The 22,811-nt window shown below is 44.6% G+C and overlaps 1 protein-coding gene across 1 annotated transcript in view; it reads left to right on the top strand.

The window, feature by feature from the left end:
• The window catches only part of shank2a (SH3 and multiple ankyrin repeat domains 2a), a 105,944-nt gene that overhangs the window by 78,104 nt on the left and 5,029 nt on the right, over nt 1-22,811 (top strand). The window contains exons 16-20 of the mRNA XM_076287921.1: nt 10,332-10,467; nt 11,183-11,263; nt 15,198-15,319; nt 15,693-15,792; nt 16,836-19,293. Coding sequence (XP_076144036.1) covers nt 10,332-10,467; nt 11,183-11,263; nt 15,198-15,319; nt 15,693-15,792; nt 16,836-19,293 — 2,897 coding nt within the window. The remainder of the gene's footprint in view (nt 1-10,331; nt 10,468-11,182; nt 11,264-15,197; nt 15,320-15,692; nt 15,793-16,835; nt 19,294-22,811) is intronic.

The following is a 22,811-nucleotide window of genomic DNA, read 5'->3' as shown; positions in this document are numbered from 1 at the left end:
TTCATACATCCAGTGGAACTGCTTGTCTGTTGGTGCGACAATGGTGCGACACCACTGCCGATGCAGACACACCACACATGGCCCTTGTTATACATTATATTATGCCACATATATTGTGCCATATATAATACATAATATGTGCTTGTTAGTTATATGATATTATAGCATTTATGACTTGATCTTTAAAGCATACATGGATTTGTCAAAGTAATGCCTTGGATATACTGGTAATAATTTTGATGTGTTGTGCCTACTGTATTATTTTGCCCAAATGAAGTTATTAATATTAAATCTGACCATTTGGAAATTGACTTTTCAAAATGCTAAACTCTGAACCACTCAGAGATTTGTGAAATGATGTACCAGATGATGGTGATGTACTGGTTTACTTTGAGCAGGTTTTTTTCCCTAGCCTTCAATTCTATTGCCAAGGAGATACAGAGGGGTTGTCACTTTCCCTTGAGACATCTGAAAGTGTACTATTCCATATTCCCCTACATAAGGGGCATCTTAAAACTAAACTCACTTACATGAAGCAATTTAGAGCGATTTCGGTTCAGTTGAAATTGCGCAAAACCAATCACCTTTGATTTTCTCCCACCCGAGTGATGGCTTGGAATGGTGGAGCCAGTATGAGTTCCAGAACAAGATTGTCCATTTTGAAGAGGACAGCTCTCATGTGGAGTAATGGGGGGGGGGGGGTGTCTGTGCTGTGCTTAGTGTGCTGTGGGTTTGGTTTGTGTGTCAGTGGCAGCTCATTGGGTGGCATTACGTAAGCGTGGGAGAGAGGGAGACGGGGATTATGTAAGGACGCCCTGTCACTCCCGCCATAGGCAGCCCTCAGTCACCTACTCCCTCTCCACCCCACCCAGCTCTCTCACCCTGTCTGACTCCTCCTCCCCTCCCATTCCCACTTCTACATCCTGGGTACTGTGTGTGTGTGTGTGTGTGTGTGTGTGTGTGTGTGTGTGTGTGTGTGTGTGTGTGTGTTTGGTGTGAATGTGCAGACATGCACTCTGGACCGCCGTCGATCAGGGTCAGTATTAGTGCAGTGCTAACCGTCAGGATGCTGTGCCACAGGAATGATGGGCCTGGCAGATTATGGTCGAAATTAAATTAGGAAGTGGCAAAATGAGATTTTATGACATCAGCACTGCAGATGTCCTTTCCTGTTTATGCAGCCTTTTACCCGGCAAATGTATCCAGACTGTCTGTCTGTGTGTGTGTGTGTGTGTGCGCCGGTGTGTGTGTTGTGTGTGCCGGTGTGTGCGTGTGTGTGTGTGTGTGTATGTATGTCTGTGTGCCGGTGTGTGTGTTGTGTGTGTGCCGGTGTGTGTGTTGTGTGTGTGAGAGAGAGACTGAGAAAGAGAACAGGGCTAGGAGAGAAAGAGACAAAGAAAAGAGAGAATGAAAATAAAAGTGAGTGAGAAAGAAAGAGAGGAAGGAGGGCTCTGAGAGCTCCCGGTGAAAGAGTGATTGAATGGGAATAAATGGGTGTGCTCTCCCTGCTCTCTCCTGCTGGGGCCATAGAGCGAGCACACGCACTGCACTGAGCTCACTCACTCACAGCACAGCTGCTTTAATGCTGCACAAATGTACATTTCACACACATTGTGCTCCAGAGTGATAGTAACCTAATAACCTTCATCTACACAGCGCTATTTCAAACAAACGGGCGTTAATTGAAACACGCTAAAGGTCCGTAAAATGCTCTAAGATTGCATGTGCTTACTGGGCCTTTCAAGTGGCCTAATGGTTGCAAATGCCAACGGAGGCAGCCCAGCATGCCAGGGCACTCGCCATGTCAATTGAGCCAATCAGAGAGAAATGACACCCCCGGGGTTATCATTATGGGAGCATGGAGGAGGGCAGAGGCCGCCTGGCACCGATTTACACATGGGCTCTGACCACGGCACGCAGCATGTCCTCTAGGCACGTCCACACATTTGCATTGCGCACAGGAGACGTCCACATATATACTGTACATTAGGCATTACGACACATGCACACATGCATTACACAACTGCATTGCACATAGGATACGTCCACACATACAGTATGCATTACACATGTAGGACAAATCCACACATATATTACGCTTATTATATGGCTCTTGTTTCTCAGCAAAAGCCACGACGAAACAGTTTATAAATAAATGTAAAGAGATATATCATGTGTTTATTTTTTCGTTTTGAAAAGTAGCCGTATGGTAAGTGGGATAATGTATGGAAAACCGGTCATTATCGGGAAAGTAAGTCCCTTCAGGGCAAAGCAAGACCCCTCCACGTCCAGTTCGCCCTGTCAGGACTTATTTTCCCAATAATGACCGACATTCCATACATTATCCCTTACATAGCATGCTTCCACACACGTATTGTGCATAGGACACATTCCCACATGCATGAGGCTTAGGGCACAGAGACATCCAGCAAGTGGAGTGTGTGTAGAGTGCATGTGGAAAAGGACTTCACACACTGACTTCTGAGCTTTGCATCAGCCAAATTATGTTTTGACCATGCATGGACTCGCAGGTCTGACTTATTTATGTTGCGCCTGCCTGACGCCGGCTGGAGTCTTTCTAACCCGTTAAATGTCATCTCCTCCATACAGTGCTTTTATGGAGACAGCATTTAAAGGGCCCTCGCAGCCTAGCGGCTCTCATCTCTGTGGCAAAGTTAGGAGATTGTTTTTTTTTTTTGTATAATTATATTTATTTGATTTCATACATGTAACAGAAATTGCTTATACCAGTACAGACATATTTACTATTATCAATTTACAATCCTACTCAGGCATGGTATTCACATTCTGTTACTCATACACCCATGCACCTATATATACCTAGGACACCCATACCCATTCATACTCCATACATACCTATATACCTGCTGGATGCCCTAGCACACACACACACACACACACACTCACCCATACACACACCTACACACACCTGGTCGCACTAACACCCCTACACTCACACATTGTTCTCCATGAAGTTCTCCCGTGTAGTCTTTATAACTTGCCCAACATTTGATTATAAAGATTCATAAATGTCCTGCCATACTCTATTAAATTGTTCTATTTTATTTCTGTCCTCACACATTGCTTTTTCTATACTTAAATAATATTTCATCAATCCCTTCCATGCCTGCATGGATGGGGCCTGTGTGTCTTTCCAATATTTCAAAATTATTTTCTTATAAACCAAGGAGGAAAAAAGAATCTGCCATCCTATTGGATACTTCAGATTATCTGTTCTCTGCAAAATACATAGTGTAGGTGTTAATTTGCACTCAATTTTGCAGGTTTCAGTCAACAACTTTTGAATTTCCAGCCAACCCTGTTTAATTTTCTTACATTCCCAGAAGGCATGTATAAGAGTGTCCACATGAGAGCCACATTTCACACACAAAGCAGAGGATGATGGGTTAAATTTATGTATTTGAGATTTTGTGTAATTAGGGCTGTAATGATTTACGATTCGAAACCGAAATCGCGACATTCATATCCACGATACTGTGTCGCAGTGTGAAAAGGCAGAATCGCGACACACCCTTTCTAGGGTTTCACAGTGCTTTGCAGCTTATGCGGCCGCAAAAGCAACCCACAACTCCCACTTTACTTATCGGTAGCCTACGTTGTCCAAAAACAAATAAATAAATAAATAATAATTTCATACCTCTCCTTGCTTTCATTGTAGACTATGTGTGCAACTTTACCAAACAGTATAGAAGTAAACCCCCTCTCCTTGCCCCGCTCTCTCGCGCTCCCTCTCACTCTCCCTCCCTCTGCTGCTCAATGAACACGCGCGACTTAAATAAAACATTCACAATCGTGAAAGCAAGGACGATAGACGACTAGCTAAATTACTATTAAATCCGCTTAGCATCATTAGCATGCTGCACATATTTGTTTAAAACTCTTGCATTGAAGTTGACTGATCATCTCAATACCAACGTTTCCCAAAAGGGCCTGTCCCAAGGAGAACAAGTAGCCTATTACCTTGAAACTTAAACACACATGGGGAAACTGAACAGTCCAATCAGTAGACTATGATAGGCTAAGCTATATGCTACTTTGTTTATAATATTTCCAGGCTTCAACCAGACAGCTGAATTAAAGAGGTAGAGTTGTAATAAAAAATAGTAGGCCTAGGCTATAGGCTAATCTGCATAAAGTGTGCTGTCATAAATATCAGTCATTCAGAAAAATATTTTTATATCAGGATATAAAATAATAGATATATTATATTGTTATCCTGTGGTGTTCTAAGGGAGGCTATTAAAATGTTATTTAATAAAATGTCTAGCCCCCCCCCAAAAAAAAAGAAAAGAAAAATCGAGATTCGTATCGAACCGTGGGTCAAAAATCGTGATACAAACCGAATCGTGAGGTTGGTGTATCGTTACAGCCCTATGTGTAATATGTTCTTGTCATGAGCTTATATTGTATAAGCCTCAGGTTTTCATTGATGGTAATATTATTGGTTAGGTTTAGTCCTTCCTTATATATATATCCCATATATATTTTTAAATGAGTAATTATCCACCTGTGACTCAATCAAACATTTATAAACTTTACCAATTAGTTTCTTTTTCTCCAATTTTCATAAAAAGCTTCTCTAATGTTGTTGATTCAGTATTATAATTTAGCTCAACATTCTGTGATATCCAATTTTTCAATTGTAGATGTCTAAATGTTTCATTATGTGTTAAGTTAAATTTATTTTTGAGCTGTTCAAAAGTCAGAATTTTGTTTTGGGATATAATGTCAGAGATAGTACTTATTCCTCTATTAATCCATGATTGCCATTCTAGTTTTAAACTTTGAATAGTGAGAGATGGATTGTTCCACAGGTGTGTATTTCTAGGGAGACTAATATGCACTTCTATAATATTTTTAATCTTCTTCCATGCCCCTAGTGTACTGTTAATTACAAAATTAGAACTACTGATTGTACGTTTTGTAAACATAGCTAAAAATAAATTGTCCGGCTTGAGTTGGTAATCTTCTATTTTTATCCAGGGATCTTCCTCTAATCTATTAATAACAGAGTTGATGTAAAAAGCTTGGGCTGAGTAGTAATACAGTTCAATGTTTGGGAAATTAAGGCCTCCCTCACTTCTGGAGTTCTGAATAAGTTTCCAACTTAATCGGTGGGATTTGTTTGACTAAATAAATGAGCTAAACAGTCTGTTAACCATCTTAAAAAAGTTCTTTGGTGGTATCACTGATACTGTCTGGAAGGTAAACAAAAATTTGGGTAACCATATCATTTTAATCAAATTTATTCTACCGATTAGGTTTATTGGCAGATTTGCCCACTTATCCAAATTTATTTTAAGATCTTTAATTAGAGCAACAAAGTTATCCTTATACAATATTGTTTTATCAGGGCTTATATAGCATCCTAGGTACTTAATCCTTCCTTTTTGCCATTTGAACTCCTTAAAAGACTCTTTACTCTTGGACAAAGGCTCTGTTATTGATAAAAGTTCAGTTTTCCCCATTTTATAACCAGAAACTTTAGAAAATTGTTTTATGATATTCAACACATTCAATTTTAGTGAGATACAACATAAGGTCATCTGCATACAAGTTAAGTTTGTAACACTCACCACCTATCCATATGCCAGTTACCTCTTCTGAATTCCGAATCTTCTGGGCCAATGGTTCAATGGCTAGGGCAAACAGTGTTGCTGATAGTGGACATCCCTGTCTTGTTCCTCTCGTACTTTGGATGGCCTCCGATAGGATCCTATTAGAGTAGACTTATGCTGTTGGTGCCTTATAGATCGCTTGAATTATTTAGATTATTTCCTGTGGAAAGTCATATGCATGTAATATTTCATATAGGTAACTCCATTCAAGGCGATCAAATGCCTTTTCAGCATCTACAGCCATTAATGTTAGATCTATTTTTTCTTTTTTAGCAAATTGTGATATTGATACACATGTTCTAACATTTGTTTTTAAATTCCTACCTTATATAAATCCTGTTTGGTTGTAATGGATAATAGATGGGAGTACTTTAGCAATTCTGTTATTCAGGATCTTTGTAATGATTTTATTATCACAATTTATCAAGCTTATAGGTCTGAAATCTGAAGGAGTATTGCATTCTTTACCTGGCTTTGGTATTACATTAATAATAGTCTGATACATTAATTGTGGTGGATTCCCATTTACAATGGCATCCTGTATAACTTCAAGAAAAATTAAACTTATATGAGGCCAGAACATTGAATAAAATTAGGCTGGAGAGCATGCATAGGCTGGAGAGCATGCGCGGCTGAGAGGTCGGAAGGGTTAGGAGATTGTTATGTATTAGTATTATGTACTTTATTAGATGTGTGTTGTGTGGCACTATCTTTAAGTCTACATCAGGAGTCACTCCATCAGCTGTTTATGTTAAGTTTAAATGCATACTTGCCATCACATAAATAGATATTTCTCCATCAGCTGTTTATGTGAAGTTTAAATGCATACTTGCCATCACATAAATAGATATTTGTCATCTATTGATGAATGATATCTATCTCTATCTCTGTCTCCATCTCTAGCAGTCCATTCAGCCATCTCGCCCTCTGTCAGACTCTCCATATATTTGTCTTTTTCTGCCAGGGCCTCTGCACACTGCTCCCAGTGGAATGTTAGGATGAAAGTGAATGTGTTAGAGAAAGAGACGGAGTGCACGTCCATCCCAGGCAGCAAAACTCCCTGTGCAGCACAGCTGTCCTCTGGCAGACGGCGCAGGAGGCTGAAGGCTGTGGTGAAATGCACTTTGATGTGGGCACTAATGTGTTAGCATGAAGTCATTACAGGGACATGTATGAAGCTGGGCATTTTGCAGAATGCTTCTTTCTTGCCCCTGGACTGCAAATTTCTTTATGTTCCGTGAATGCAAATTTAATGATGGCGGAATTCGCTGACATTATTATTACTAGGTCTGACTGAGACTGATAGCTACGACGTAAACCTAATGTTTCGCGCTGGCTACACTTGCGTCTTTTGATTGGATGAGCGCCAGTTTCTTAATCACAACAAAATATATGTATGTCATTGATTAGTTGCATTTGAAAGGTTGCATTTGAAGGGCGTGAAAGGCGAAATAATTTAATGTTGCATTATCGAATGTTATGTTTTGTATCATGGACATTATTTGTTGCAAATCTCCCGACCACTATGTCGACCTGAGACCGCAAGACCAAGACAATGAGACCAAGACAAGACCGAGTGATCCGAGACCAAGACAAGACCAAGACCAAAGACAGTCGAGACTGTGACAAGACCGAGACCACGTAAAAGTGGTCTCGAGACATCCAACTCTAGCTTTTACACACGCAATGGCACAAACACACACACTTACAACACACTTATACACACACTTACTCACAACAGAGCTCGAGCAGCCCCTGAGCTGTGCATTGTAAAAGTGGGTTAGCAGGCGGAGCTGTGTGAAGCGTGCTTTTGTGTGTGTGTGTGTGTGTGTGTGTGTGTGTGTGTGTGAGCACAAAGCAGAGGAATCACAGTTCTGCGTATCCTAGGCAACAGCCCAGGAGGCTGATGTCACAGGCACGTCACATGACAGTGTGGGAAAGAGAAGAGCTATTGCTCACAGCAGAAATCTGTGTGCGTCACTGCGAGAGAGAGAGAGGCCAGGAGACTTTCTGTGTGTGTGTGTATGTGTGTGTGTGTGTGTGTGTGTGTGTATGAGAGACAGAGAAAGAGGGAGAGAGAGTGATCTATGTTCCTTCATTTATGTGTCTGTCTTAATGACTTCACAAAAACATGTCTCCAGGTGTGACATAAAAAAATCAAAGCCATACGTATTTTGCAAATGTTATTTCATCTTGGATCATTATTTAATTATCTCATAAAAAAGATGATTTAAAGAGCCTCCGTCATAGTGCACCTCTGTGGCTGCTCATTTTTAGATTTCGCTCGCAGCTTAGGGGGCAGATTAATGGAGGCAAATGGATGTGGAGCAGGAGCAGTCTCTCACTCACAGTGGCTGCCTGGAGAGAGAGAGAGAGAGAGAGAGAGAGAGAGAGAGAGATGGATGGAAAGCCAACTGGAAACCATGATGGGCTCATTAAAATGTGATCAGTCCTGAGGCAGTAGACCTGCTCTGCTCTCTGCATGGGCCTGTATGGGAGCTCAGTTACAGGCAGCCAGGGTTCCTGGAGGAACACAGTGCAGTTTGTACACACAGTGCTCCAAGAATGTCACTTACAGAATGGTCAACGCTGTATTCTTTAATTAGTCTGGCATTTCACATTTTAAGAGAGTTTTGAGAGTGGATTTTGTTTGATCACTGATTAATTAATAATTAATTGGTGATCAAGCGTGCTCATTACTTTTTCTAGTCATTCTATTCTAGTTGTTAATTGTTCTTTCCTTTGGTTGTGTTGTTGTTGTGGTTGTTGTGGTTGTGGTTTTGTAGTTTGTTTGTTCTGAATTGCAAATGAGTTGGCGATTAAAAGTCCCGTGCTGTCCGTGGGCTGCTCTAGACTTGATTAAGATTCCAGCTTTAGTCTCCGCCGCGCTCGCTGTTCTCCCAGGTGAATACACGGCGACGAGCTCACGTCTCATCAGTGGCGCACACTCTCGCAGCGCTGAGTGGTGTGGCTGGCGTTCAGGTAGCAGCAGCCCATCTGATAGCTGCTGCTCTTATAGCAGTGCACCCTGCTTCCTTATCAGCCAGCGCGAGGGACACTGTTCCACTCTGCCACTGCTCCCAATTAGCATTCCCCAAACACGTTCCTTTCTGGCGGCCCACTCTCTGTCCCCAGACCCTGTGTCCCAGCACAAATAAATATTGTCTGCATGTTTCCTGGGCCTGTGACGGATATCTCATTTCCCCCGTCTCTTCTCACCTCTCAGGCCTCTGGTTGCAAAATCATCTCCCTGCTGCTTTGGCTACTTTTACTGCCATATCCTCAAATAAAGCATGCATTTGTAAATCTTTCTGATTTTATTTAGATACAGTAGCAACATATTTGGCTGTTGGTTCATTTGTCTGTCTGTCCATTTCTCAAACAAATAGGTGTATGTGGCTAAACGCTGAATAGGATAGCTCTGTATTGCAGATTATTGCATATGCATGATCTTACATTTCCACCAGAAGCTGCACTGGTTTAGGCGGCATTTCAGCTGCAGTAACCTGCTACAAAATCTGCATCGGGGAGCTTTTCTCTGGTCCAGCAAACCAGTTAGTCACCCTGCTGACTAACTTTGTACAGTTAATTTAAGGCTCATATTTATTTACAGTGTTGTCCCAATTAGGAAATAGCCGTTAGCCTAATGTCAGGCCGTTTTGCCATTGGTGGAATGTTTTCCATTGGCTGTGAAAATCATTTAATGTACAAGGCACCACTTGCTTCCTGGGGCTAACTTAATTTTGAAAACGGTCAAAACAGTGTCCCAAATAACCTAAAGAGGAGCCTAATATGAAAACACGAATGTCTAAAACTACAATGGTAACATGCTATATAGCGCCACTAGCTGTTGAGAGCAGCGGTCTCAGTGAGGATGAGCTGTCTCGTTTGCTGCATTAGCACTCATATGCTCCATGAGCTGGAGGAGCAGGCTCATGTCATTGTTGACCTTACATCAATACAAATGTTGGACCAGATTTTCTTTTCTTTGCATTTCTAAAAGCATTTAGGTTGCAACAGCTCATTTAGGTTGTTCAACAGCTTCATACCATTTCAGGGCATTGTGTCATTAGGCTAATGTAATTATTCATAGTATGCACCCAGGCACAGACATTTGGCTTGGCAGGGTTAAATTCTCTATACAGCAAGATTGAAACATCTAGATCAAATACAGCCATTAGAAGAAAGAAAATATGCAATGCTACAAAGTAATGCACAAGCAGAAGTCCATTTAACATAAAAACCAAAATAGGCGGTGGACCATAATATAACTCGCCTAAGTGTAAAAGCAAGAAAGTTGTGCTGTTACATATAGCCTAAATGCATTGTTTTGCCATTTTCTGACACAAGTCACAAGGGGACACTACACCCTCAGCAAAAAGCTGTGAGTCAAAGAAACCTGCCTGGTCATTTTCACACCATTGTCTGTGCAAAACCATAGCCCAGGCAGGTCTGTCATTATGAGAAGCTCAAGGAAAGATCCTGTTTATGTGTATTCCTTGACTGGCATGCAAGAGTCTAAGTGATTGCTGATTTACTGTTTCAGTTCATTTATGTTTTAGGATCTTCTTTCTTTGTATTTGCTGGTGATTCTGTTTGTTTAGGACAGTACTGGGTTGGACTGAGAGTGGTGTGTATACACAGCTTGTTATATGTTATATGTCTTCACAGGTAAACCAGGACAACGTGGTCAAGGTGGGTCACAGACAGGTGGTCAACATGATTCGACAAGGAGGGAACCGGCTCATCATCAAAGTGGTGACAGTCAGTAGGAATTTGACCCCAGATGACACCAGTCGGAAAAAAGGTACAAACAAAAGTCTTTAATGATAATATTGCCTCTACAATAATGATTAAGATTAATGCACGCACCATATAGCCATATATTGCATACTTCCATACCTTTATACCAAAGAGAAGTCAGTCAGGTTATGCCAACAGCACCTAGCGCTAAGTGCCCTCCTCATAAAGGTGCAGGGGTTCCTGTGAAGCTGTGAAATGGCTGTTTGCTGCGTGAGGAGCGGCTGGGAGCCAAGCCCAGCGGAGGGAAATAAAGAAATGAAGAGAGGGCAGGGGGCGAGGGCAGAGACAGCAGCGGGGCCGGTGCCCGTGCCCACGCTGGTGCCAGGCTCTCAGCGAGGAAGCCCTGCCGCCTGCTCGCTTGGCACCGCTCGGACACTTCCAGCCTGGAGCAGACTAGTGCTGCCGAGCGGGCATCTGGCACTTGTGATGGCCACGCTGCAGGGCATGGGCACACTCCAGCACCCATCCCGCTGGCACGCAGGGGAAGGGGGCACAGACACTGCCATCTGAATGCCCACTTTGATTTAGACGAGAGACAAGAGTTGAGCTCTGTGAACCTACTCGGGATCAGTGGCATCAGCAGCGGTAAACAAAATGTCCAAAGCAAATCCTCGTAGGCAAACACACATGGCCAAGCAGCGAGGCCCAGTCAGGCAGTGCGAAGTGAACACTCCTGAGCTCAGATCTGATGCCATTAACCCTCTCTTGTCTCTCTGCAGCGCCTCCACCTCCCAAGAGAGCACCCACCACCGCACTCTCCATGCGCTCCAAATCCATGACCTCGGAGCTGGAAGAACTAGGTGAGACTTCCACTGGCCACACATGAACAAAGCATGCTCCATCTGAATGTTGTTAGCGTATGGATGACGTTCAGCACTGGTCTGACAGAACCATAAACCTGGTGTCCCCCTGGTTCTAACGTGCTGGTCTCTTGCCTTGTTACTTTTCTTTTACGTTTGTGTGATTTATTTGAACCTTTTTGTCAATGATTGATCCCAATAGTGGATAAAGGTAAGCAGGGATGCTGGTGTGTGTGAATGCACATCAGCAGTGTGGTGCGTCTGGTTTTGTATGCTGCATATCCGTCAGAGGTCAATGTGGCCAGTGCAATATTCAGCTGCCCATGCCACAGCTCCACACACCACGGGCTGCTCTCCCCACTCATTACATGCACCCTTGAACCTTGCATGTTTTTTTTGTTTTTTTTTTCAAATTCAGCTGCTATAGGAGAGTTACATAGACGCATGCAGGCTACTGAGGAAAAAGATGTGGCATGTGTCTCTTGGTGTAGATGATCACTGCGATCATCACCCCCATTATTCATTCTGATGCAGTAGTAAGTGCTGTGAAGTTATCATCCCATACATCAGGTCTTGAAAAAGCAAATCAGGCTACCAGCTCCTAAGCCTCTCACACACAATTTTCCTCCTCATCTCACTGATGTCTGTGTGAACAATACAAATCAATGATCCACTGTGATACTTGTTCCTAAATTGTACCTGTGGGCCGTGTCTGTCCATTTGCATTGGAGCTCGACTGTGTGTGTTTAGCAGAGAGTGGATGTGCATATTAAGTCAGTGAAGACACAGGCCCTGGGACCTGCATATCTGTTTCATCTGCATTGCATTAGAGAGTGAGATGATCACGGTTTGACTGCAGGGGAGTAAGTCAGCGCTTCCATGAAGGACTCTGCTCAGGAATGTCTCCTGCTGCTAACAGATGGAAGAAACAGGTTATTTGGATTAGTTATTGAATGGTGCTCCACACAGAGTACATCCCTGCTTTCAGTCCATCCTAGTGCATCCCAGCCTTCAGTCACCTGTTCATCTCTGGCAGTGCAGTTATCAGATTTGCACTTCATTTCTATACATACCGTAACTTTGTCTTACTAGACATGATTCATTTATTTCTGCGTATACAAGATTTAAAGATTTAAGGGAGCCTGCCAGCTTTAGATAATCCCATATACTGTATGTGTGGCATGCACTTGTTGTTGATGCATGAATGTGGACTACAAGTTCACATACAGCCCCATGTATCCATTAGCTATTCCCCTTGGCAGGATCCAATCACCTCCTGCTCTGCTGTCCATCGATTACATGATTTCAGCCTTGGAGTCTCAACTTTGTTCTGAGATGGCTTCTTTCCATTTGTGTTCTGTTGATTAAGCTTACACTGACAATGTGGCTCTTTTGTAACATTGAGTGATTGAAAGAGAGAGAGAGAGAGAGAGAGAAAGATCACTACCAAGTTTTGCTCTATGACCTTTCCTTCTTCTCCCAGCCACATTAAGGAAAAAGAAAGGTGGTAAGTTCTAATGGAATATTCGTTCCAATATCTTAAAACCACTAATATGTTTTTCATCCATTTAAATTAGTTTGACCTGTGCATGGTACCTGTTTTAACCCATATAATGTACATTTATTCATCATTTTAATTGCATGCTCAAGCTAATGTTATCACCATGTTCTATATCTTTTGGCATCATCGACACCATGTGACACCAGTGGAGCATAAACATCATTTGTTTGTATTTTTGGAATTTACATTTTGTCACACACACTGATATTACAGGAAGGGATTTTTGTGTTCACATTTCTGTCATTTTAATGTGTTTTGTTTATTTTAAAGCTTCCTAAATCACATGTGCGGCTCGTATCTTTTTGTAGTGTAAACATTAAGTTACACCAGCACAGAGCTTCATGTCTTGAGGGATATGTTGCTCAGGTGTGCAGTTACCCTGCCTACACAAGCCGTGCATTCCAGGAGCACTTCTTGGCTCAGAAAAAAATATATATACATCACTTCAGGGAAATGGTCAAACCTCCATATTGAATCTCATAGCCCATGTGTTGTTTTGTCAAGTCCTTTTTTTTGTGCGTGTATATATATGTGTGTGCGTGCGTGCGTGTGTGCGTGCGTACATGTGCGTGCGTGCATGCGTGTGTTTGTGTATATGCGTGTGTGCTTTATATGTATGTGTGTGTATGCGTGTGTGTGTTATATGTATGTGTATGCATGCCATGCGGGATAACTCCTCTACACCTGTGTATTTTGTGTTGGTCTCACTGGATATCTGTTGGCAGGATCTCAAACTGAGTTTTGGAATATGCTGTGCTATTTGTGAGTCAAACTCAGCATCAAGTTCAGATATTGCACTGGTTTAGACTTCAAGAAAAGCTCGCTCAAGAAATAAACTTGAGTATGGATTAGTGATTTACAGAGATACTGTGTTTATATCTTGCTTATTTATAACAAACCTGTTTGTGGTTGAGTTTCAGTCTTCAATATGAAATTGTCTTTGCATCGGTGTGTCTGTGTGTGTGTGTGTGTGTGTGTGTGTGTCTTAGCCTAATTTAAAGATGCATGGTTGGCATGGTAATGGGGTTACATTAATCTAATACAGGAGCAATATACCTAGAAGGCCGAGCTGCTATCAAAACAGTCACTTCCTGCATCAGTGCACGTGGCCATTACTGCCAACACTCTCCTCAGCAGACAATCCCGCTGACCAGCAATCATTCTGAAGTGTCTATTTATAGTGTGCAAGACATTATGATACACAGATACATCCCCTGCTTTCTATGAACTTCAGAACCGGTGTACAATATAGCACAATGAACATCCCTTTTATCAGAGGTCACGGCCAGAACAGGGAGGTGGAGGAGTTAGAGCTGAGTTAGTACTTATGAGAGTGCCTCTGTATGTGTTTGTGTTGTCTGTGTGTGTGTGTGAGATAAATATAGTGCTGAATGTGTTCTAGTCATGCACTCCTCCATGTCTGTATTTGTATATTGTATTCCAGTGCGTCCATGGTGTAGTTACTGTATGTATGAGTGAAGTAGCTGATAGAGCTCAAATTGAGGGTGTTGTTGTATGCATACAGTATATAGTGTCATGGTGCTAGACAGTTTGATCATCTGTGTGTTATTTGTTTGTACTGTATGTGTAGAATGTGTAGTTTGTATATGTAGTACATGTAGTATGTGTCTATTGTAGTTATGTGTGTGTTTTTTTGTTTTTTTTGTTTGTTTCTTTGTTTGTATGTACTGTATGTATGTATGTATGCACAGTATGTGTGTACTGTATGTTTATTGTATTCATGTGTGTATACATTATAGTTATGTGTGTGTTTGTGTCTAAGTGCGTGTGTGTATACATTATAGTTATGTGTGTGTTTGTGTCTAAGTGCGTGTGTATATACATTATAGTTATGTGTGTGTTTGTGTCTAAGTGCGTGTGTGTATCCTGATTTGCGTGCAAGACATGTCCTGTACTGAAACTCCTTCTCTTCCTCCTTTTCGTCTCTGTGTAGATGCTCAGGCTTCTAATATTGAGGGTCTGAAGAAGAGGATTGTTTTTCAAGTCACACTAAGTAATCATCTTAATGCATGGAGGCTTTCCAAAAAAAGACAAAAGAAAAAAAGAAAAACCAGTCTTGGCATGTGGCTCATCGGCAGTGGCTAAAAATAAGACAGAATTACTCAACACTTAAAGCGCTTGCACGGCTTTGGGGGCTGTCCACAATCGGTTCAACTTTTGTTTGATTTACTTGTATTATTTCTGTTTTCTTTTATGTCTGTCTTCCTTTTTTCATTTCTGTTTGTGTCGGATTAAAACAGATATGATGTGACTGGCTTTGGGCGTTTCCAGATTAAGATTTTCTAGATTGTATTTTAGAGGTCATATTTGGTCACTTTATTATTCACCTTTGCTGTGCGGCATGTTTTACAGATAAAGTGGACGAGGTGCCCTCCCAGAATGCCATGCGGGATAACTCCTCTGTGGACATGCGAGTGGCTACTATTAAGCCACGCCCCAGCAGCCGCTGTTTGGCCACACCCACTGATTTTAGTGTGAGTCCCCTCAACTGCCCACCACATGGACTGTTACGAATGAGAATATACAAAAGAGAAAATAAAACAGTTCTTCCATACAGTACAGATAAGGACATCGAGTAGCGCTGTCCATATAAGACATCATGTGTGCAAGGAGAAGAAAATCCAACTGGTTGATGGCTTATAAAAAAGTCTATGTGGACAAAAGGCATACAGTTTGAAGCACAATGGTCATCAAGCTGCTAAAATATCCTTTTCTTGAATACCTTCTCCTGTTTTCACCAGGACTGCACTAATATTTCATCTCTATGCAAGATACTGAAATGGTCCTTTTGTTTAGGAAAGGCTGGTGTTTGTACTTTAATGTAAATGTTCCCACTCCTTTTTGCAGTCTTTCTACGAGCGGCAGGGTGTAGCTGTAGTGCCCCCCACGGTGCCAGGGCCGTACCTGGGTGTGCCCAGGGGCACCATGAAGAAGCAGAAGTCTATAGGTGAGAACACACATCGCACATGAAACAGAGAGCAACACGGGGCAGTCCAGCACACAGGTGATGACACATGTGGTATATACATGGACCCTGTGGCCAGCATGATTTACAGTAAAACTCTAATATAATATACATACTGTACAAATATAGTCCAAGTGCAGTGTGTGCCAGAAGTGCAGTTGGACTGGGAAATCTTGGACAGAAACTAGCACATAAATGTAGTAAACGTTCCTTTTTAAATCACATCTGTAGTGGCTGTACTGCAGTTATGATGCATCTGACATTGATAACTGATTAGTATTGATATAAAAACATTTTGCGATCAATTTTGAGTTGAGTGCCCAGAACAGTAGCATAGCCTCAGCTGAGTTCATTATGTCCCATTATCACTAAATTAGAGTGATCCTCCCTGCCATTTTGAATTCTTGAGATGGGCCATTATAACTAATTATGCATGTGCTGAAAGACATTCTTTACGATCACTGAGTGCATTTTAATGCATGGTAATTCGTTTAATTCATGGTCCTTAAATTCCGCTTTGCCTTTGAGAGTCTCTGGCCTGAGGCGGGCGAGTGTTGGATTAATATTCCTCATAGTGTTTATCAGACTCTATATTTGGTCCTATTCCCAGGGGAGAGTCACTCAGACGTATTCCCTCCTGCTCAGACGGGACGGTTCGCCAGGTTGCTCGTTTCTCGTTGGCCGTCTCTGGCGCGGCGGCGTCAGTGCCAGAGCAGGTGCAGTGCTGTGAACGGAGAGACGGGTGATAGCGCTTGTGTTGTTCGCCGAGATTTATGCCAACGTCTCGCGGCTTTGCTTCAATAGCGCAGTGAGAGAGCGTTAAGACTGAATTTACGGTGTTGTCTGTACCAAGGATGAAGTCATTTGACTGGAGGCCATTCAGGGCTACTGTCCCCATCTCTTATGTTGCGCTGCTAGACTAAAGTGTTCATCATTGTCGTGGCTCAGTTTGGAGGTCGCCTCAGGACATATGGTTGAAGCCCTCCTTGATAATTGGATGTAATAAACTCTGCCTGTCTTCACAGGAATTACTGAGGAGGAAAAGCAGTTCCTGACGCCTCCTCTGCTGAAGTTCACCCGCAGCCTTTCCATGCCCGACACCTCGGAAGACATACCCCCTCCGCCTGGCATGTCGCCTCCATCGCCCCCGTACAACTCGCCCAGCGGCCCCGTGGCACGCGGGTACAACACCACTCAGCCGGGGTTCACCCAGAACTCTGTCGGCAGGGGCCACCCCAACCGGTCAGACCCCAATCTGGGCACCATCCGCCGAGACAGGCCGTACCACCGGCAGAGCTCGGAGCACTTTGACGTTCAGACCTCCTCAGCCCAGCAGCCGCTATGCAACCGGACCCGATCGCCCGTGCCCGAGAACCCCTACTCCGAGGTGGGCAACAAGAATCCGTACATCCCCGCCAAGCCGGCGCGGCGGAAGGGCATGCTGGTGAAGCAGCCCAACGTGGAGGACAGTCCGGAGAAGACCTGCTCCATCCCCATCCCCACCATCATCATCAAGGAGCCCTCCACCAGCAGCAGTGGCAAGAGCAGCCAGGGGAGCAGCATGGAGATCGAGCCCACCACCCCAGAGCACACCGGCCAGCTGCGGCCGGACGAAGGGCCCAACATCAGCAACCCGTTCGCCGCCGCCATCGCCGGAGCCGTGAGGGACCGCGAGAAGCGTCTGGAGGCCCGGCGGAACTCCCCGGCGTTCCTGTCGACAGACCTCGGGGATGAGGACCCCAACCCCACCCCTACGCCACGCCTACGCCAGTCCAAGTCCATCGACGAGGGCATGTTCAGCAACAACGAGCGCTTACGGAAGCTCATGGCCCCGCCTGCCTCCCTCCTGGGGCTGTCTCCCAGTGGGGGTGGAGGAGGAGGAAGAGGTGGTGGTGGTGGAGGGGGTAATGTGACGGACTTCAACACCCCCGAGCCCACCCTTGTGCGAGAACCTCTCAACACACGTACAGGCAACTGTCCCAATCTGGACAGCCCCGTTAGCCTCCCTGTTGTTAAGACCTATAGCTCCAATGGTGGAGGTTATTTGCATCCTGTGACGGGCAAGGCCCTGGACCCCAACTCCCCCTTGGCTCTGGCCCTAGCTGCCCGCGACAGGGCCATGAAAGAGCAGGGCCAGCCTCCCCCTCCACCTCCCAAGAATGAGCCCCAGAAGCCGGACCTTCACCAGCCCCTCTTCATTGACACCAAGCTGCGTTCCAGCATCGAGGCCAACTACACGGCCGCCGCCACCATGGGCCGGCCCGCCGGGAGAGGAGGCCTGCGCCGGCAGAACACCGAGTCCAAGTACGAGACGGAAGGGGCCAAGGAGAACAAGCCGTCGGCGGAGGAGAAGAAGAACATGCTCATCGACATCGTGGACACGTCGCAACAGAAGTCGGCCGGGCTGCTGATGGTGCACTCAGTGGACCAGGCCAAGTCCAAAGAGAGCAACAGCCGAGGGGGGCCGGAGGGGTCGCCAGGGCAGGACAGCACGCCCGCCGAGCTGAGGGACCCCAATGCCAAGCCGTCGTCCCCCGCATCTGCCCACGCCCCTGCTCCGACGGCTGCCCCTGGCACCAACCCGCAGGCCCCTGCCCCAGCCCATCCCAAGACCATCATCACCATCAGCTCGGTGGACGAGCCAGTGAAGCTCCCCTTCCACATCCCACCTCCACCTCTTCCTTCGGTAGACATCGAGGAGGAGTTTGAGTTCGCCGATCCACTTCCGCCTCCTTTGGAATTTGCAAACAGCATTGACATCCCTGAGGACCAAGCAGGGGCTATCGCAGAACTCCTTAAGCTCCAGAGCAAGAACGGGACTGGGAGAGGGCCTGGCCCCTTACCCCCTTACCACCCCCACGCTCCCCCTCCGGTCAGCGTGGAGCACAGGCGGCCCGCAGGACTCTCCAACTGCGTCGGCGGCCCGCCCGGCTACCCTCCTCCGCCCCCCGAGAGCTTCGAGCACGTCACCGACTCGGGCATCGAGGAGGTGGACAGCCGGAGCAGCGGGGACCCCCACCTGGAGACTACGAGCACCATCTCCACCGTGTCCAGCATCTCCACGCTCTCGTCGGAGGGCGGCGAGGCGCTGGACACCTGCACGGTCTATGCAGACGGGCAGGCCTTCTTGGTGGACCGGCCCCCGGTGCCCCCCAAGCCAAAAGTGAAACCCATCATCAACAAAAACAATGCACTTTACAGGGACCCGCTGATCGAGGAGAGCCTGGAGTCCTTCGGGATGCCCCACTCGGTCCCTCCGCCGCCCCCTGGTGGTGCCGAGCCGCCCAAGACCCCCACGCAGAGGAGCTCCAAGCTTTGGGGGGACCCCCCGGAACTGAGGAGCCCCCCCTCGTCACTGCCGGACCCCAAGGCCAACATGATCAGTGAGCTCAGCTCCATCCTACAGCATATCAACAGGGATCGCACACCCAAACCAGGGGAGGTGCTCGACTCACCCACGGGATCCAGGTGCTTTGGATCAAGGTAATGCAGCCTGAGGTTCTTTATGTGTTTGTATTTGGCCACTGCATAACCTTTAGGTTTCAAATGGTATGCTAATTATGTTGTATGATTGTATTGGTATTTGACTGTTTTGTATATTTTGATCTACAGTGATCCATCCATATTGGTATGATGATGTTAGAAGTAACAGTGGTGCAAGTTGATCCACAGTGGAAATGTAGCTGTATGCTTGGCATATTGTTAGACTTCTTGATGTAGACGTGACTTGGACGTGGACTTTCTTCAGAATAAATATCCTTAGACTCTACTTATGCCCTACCGTGCTACAGTGGGGATATGTTACTGTAATATTCTGAGGTAGAGGTTCTGAATATATCACTGACTATCTCATGTTTTTGTCTTCTGTTATCTCAGAAAGCGTTGGTTTCATTTCCCTTTGATATCATAGTGGTTTTGAGTTGGTGAGGCCAATGACTAAAATGAGACCACTTCTCCTAACATGTTTATTTTAGCAGAAGGGATCTTTTTGAGTGAAGCAGTAAACTCTTGGATGGACCCTCCGCCTGAAGCCCACATGTTCTAAATCGTCTGGCATAGCATGAAGGAGGAGAGGTTCAATTATTCACAGATCACATACATTTTGCATTAAGTGTTCTGTCCTTAACCTCTCAGGTGTAGAGCACAGAGATAGAGGGTCATTGCAGTTTCATCCCTCTCTCCGTCTTTCTCTCTCCTCCTCATGTTTCTCTCTCTCTGTTCCTCTTTTATTATGCTTTAGACTAGGATCATAATGGCATTTAGGGTCAGAAAGAGTACAGTGTACTGTTGCCTGGTTGTTGCTACCAGATTGAAGTTGTGTCATACTGATTAAGTTTGGAGCAGGGTTCCCACGGGTCATGGAATTTCTGGAATATCATGACATTTTGGATAGTCTATTCCAGACATGGAAAGTCAGGGAATTTTATCATTTTTGGGTTAAAGTCATGGAATAGCAGGGAATTTTGTTGTAGCAGTTTAAAATGTACTTGCCGGAAATAATACATTAATTCAAATATTTCCATGCAGAATTGCTTGAGTAGCCCAAATTTATTTATTCAATTCCCATTTATTCATCTCCCGCTCTAAAAAAGTAAAAGATTCTTGAACAGCTGCTCTGAAATCATTGGTCAGTATATTGTACAATTTATTATATAAAGTTAGTCATGGAAATTCAGTTTTTTTGTCAGAGAATGTCAGGGAAAAGTCATAGAATTTTACATTTAACTTAGAGTGGAAACCCTTTTGGAGGGTGACAGTAACTGCAGGATCACTGATGTCTGTAGTGTTTTTTACCTTTTTTACTCATGAAGAATTTCTCTGTTGTGAACATGTAAATTCAACAGCAGCAGCACAAACAGGATTGAATCAGTGTAGTTTTTTCTCTTTCAACGCTTCATGACAGAGCTTTGATTTTCATTTCCTTCAGCAGGATATTGGGTCAACAGGCTTTTGTAGTGTGTTTTTATTTAGTTTTGATGAAAAGACTTTATATGCATCTTGTATCTTTTTTTTTTTTTCATGTGTGAGATCATCTGGGGTCTATCATCATGTGAAGATGAGTCTGATGTGACATGGCCTGTGCCTTTAGTTGTGCCCTGATAGGCTAACCCATGCTGAATGACAGCAGGAGATGAGGGCTCGTCATCCTATCTTCTCCCTTTCACCGTGAACTGGGGTCACCAGGAATCTCTAATCTCTGCTTTAATCAGTGCTCGACACCACAACTCAATGACAAGTACAGCATACAGCACCAAGGGTTTTTTCCCCTCCAAAGGTTCTCAGATTAATGTGTGTGCTCCGCCTGTGAACGAAACAGTTACCTAGCAACATGCCGATGATGGCTGCCGTGGGGCCTGGTTGGAGTGTCAGTCCGATTAGAAAAGGCTCCAACCTCCCAGCCTGAGGGGTTGTTGTGGGGTTGCTAACCAACCCACACGAGAGTTCCGTCCGACCACGGCCCCTCCACGGCACGCTGCCTGGCACGAGCATGCTGGCCCCTCGCGAGAGAGCAGAGCCCCGTTCACCCACCCAGACTGGACACAGCGCCAGGGTTGACCATCAGTGGGGCTGCCCATCCTGGCCTGCGCGCTCATGTGCGCGTCTCGGGCTCGAGCAGCCATGTGGAACTTAATTTGATCAATTCTACAAACGCCATATGAAGAGCCGTGCGGCCATGCTGCCTCTGGCTGTGCTCCCACGTCTGACCAGCATGGACGTGCTGACCAGTCCAGTGGCACGCACGGCACGCTCAGCCAGGCCAGTATGGCCTGTGAGTAGAATGATCATTCTCTGATCATTTTAAATAGATATACCTTTGATCTTAAACATAGTTGTACATGGAGACAAAGCACTGGTACCAAAATAAATGAGTTCAGCCATGGGATGTGATGAGCCCAGTAATGTAACTTGTTTGCTATGAATGGTGAAGACTGAGGGAGTAGACCAGACATTTGTCATTATCAGTGATGTATCAACTTACAGGCAGACCACTACACCAGGCACATAGCTAAAGCGTCTGCTGCAACAATTAGCTTCCACTATAATCAATGCAAGTGGCTACACCAGACGTGATGGTAGTGCGTACATTTGGAAAAATTAGACCAATTTTCTAAAACTATTTTTACGCTTCAATTGTGCATCCGGTGTAACACGGCTGTAAGAGTGAAAGTATAATGGAGACAAGTCCTCAAGTGTTTGAACTGGTTTTTGTTGTGGCTTACGTGTGTGCGTACGTGTGTAGGATGGTGATGGTTAAACCAAAAAACCCTGGTGGACAGCCGATATCCTTTTTCTGCCATGTTGAAATACAGTTTTATAAGAGGCCCTAACATGCAGAATGTGGTGGTTTATAAAATGGAGATTTTTGTTAGTTTATCTAAACTTTTGCATTCCCTGTTTTGATCATGTTTGATACGCTGCATTAGTCTTGTGCTCACACAGCTGATTTGGGCGGTCCCATGCAACTTTGCCAAAGAAGATTAAGCGGCTAAATCTCTGAGGTAGCAGGTCACTTGCAGCTGTGGTGGTATAATCATTGAATTGACTAAATGAGTGTAATACCATTAGAGGTGCTTCATCAAAAGCCCGATTAAAGGCCGTCTAGCAGGCCTCACTCCTCTCATGTGGATGACAGGCTCTAAAGGGATGAAACTGCCATGTCCACTGATTGATTGACAGGAAAAGTGGGCCATTCTACATTGTTCACATGCCATTGATGTGTATTTCATGTGTTTTGTGTTCATGCTTGTATGTTTCTGCATAATATAATACAACCTAAAGAGAGCCCAAGCTACTTAGTCCTCATTTTAAGATCATATTTGTTCTGTACCAATATTTGTATGTGTGTTTGTGTGTGTGTGTACAGTATTTGCAGCATGTGTACAGTGTGTATGAGTGTATATTTGTGAGTCTGACATTTTCTCCTCCCCCCATTCTGCTGTTTATCACTTCCCCCCATGTGTGGCCCCCATGCTTGCAGCGCGGGGAGCAGCTCGTGCTGA

Source organism: Alosa pseudoharengus, unplaced genomic scaffold (assembly GCF_046254945.1).
Source record: "Alosa pseudoharengus isolate Yale_2024_CS ecotype anadromous, Long Island Sound unplaced genomic scaffold, YU_APseudo_1.1 YU_APseudo_1.1_scf_16, whole genome shotgun sequence".
NCBI classification, from domain to species: Eukaryota; Metazoa; Chordata; class Actinopteri; order Clupeiformes; family Clupeidae; genus Alosa; species Alosa pseudoharengus.
Note: the sequence above shows the minus strand (reverse complement) of the source record. Positions and strands in the feature narration are given on the sequence as shown.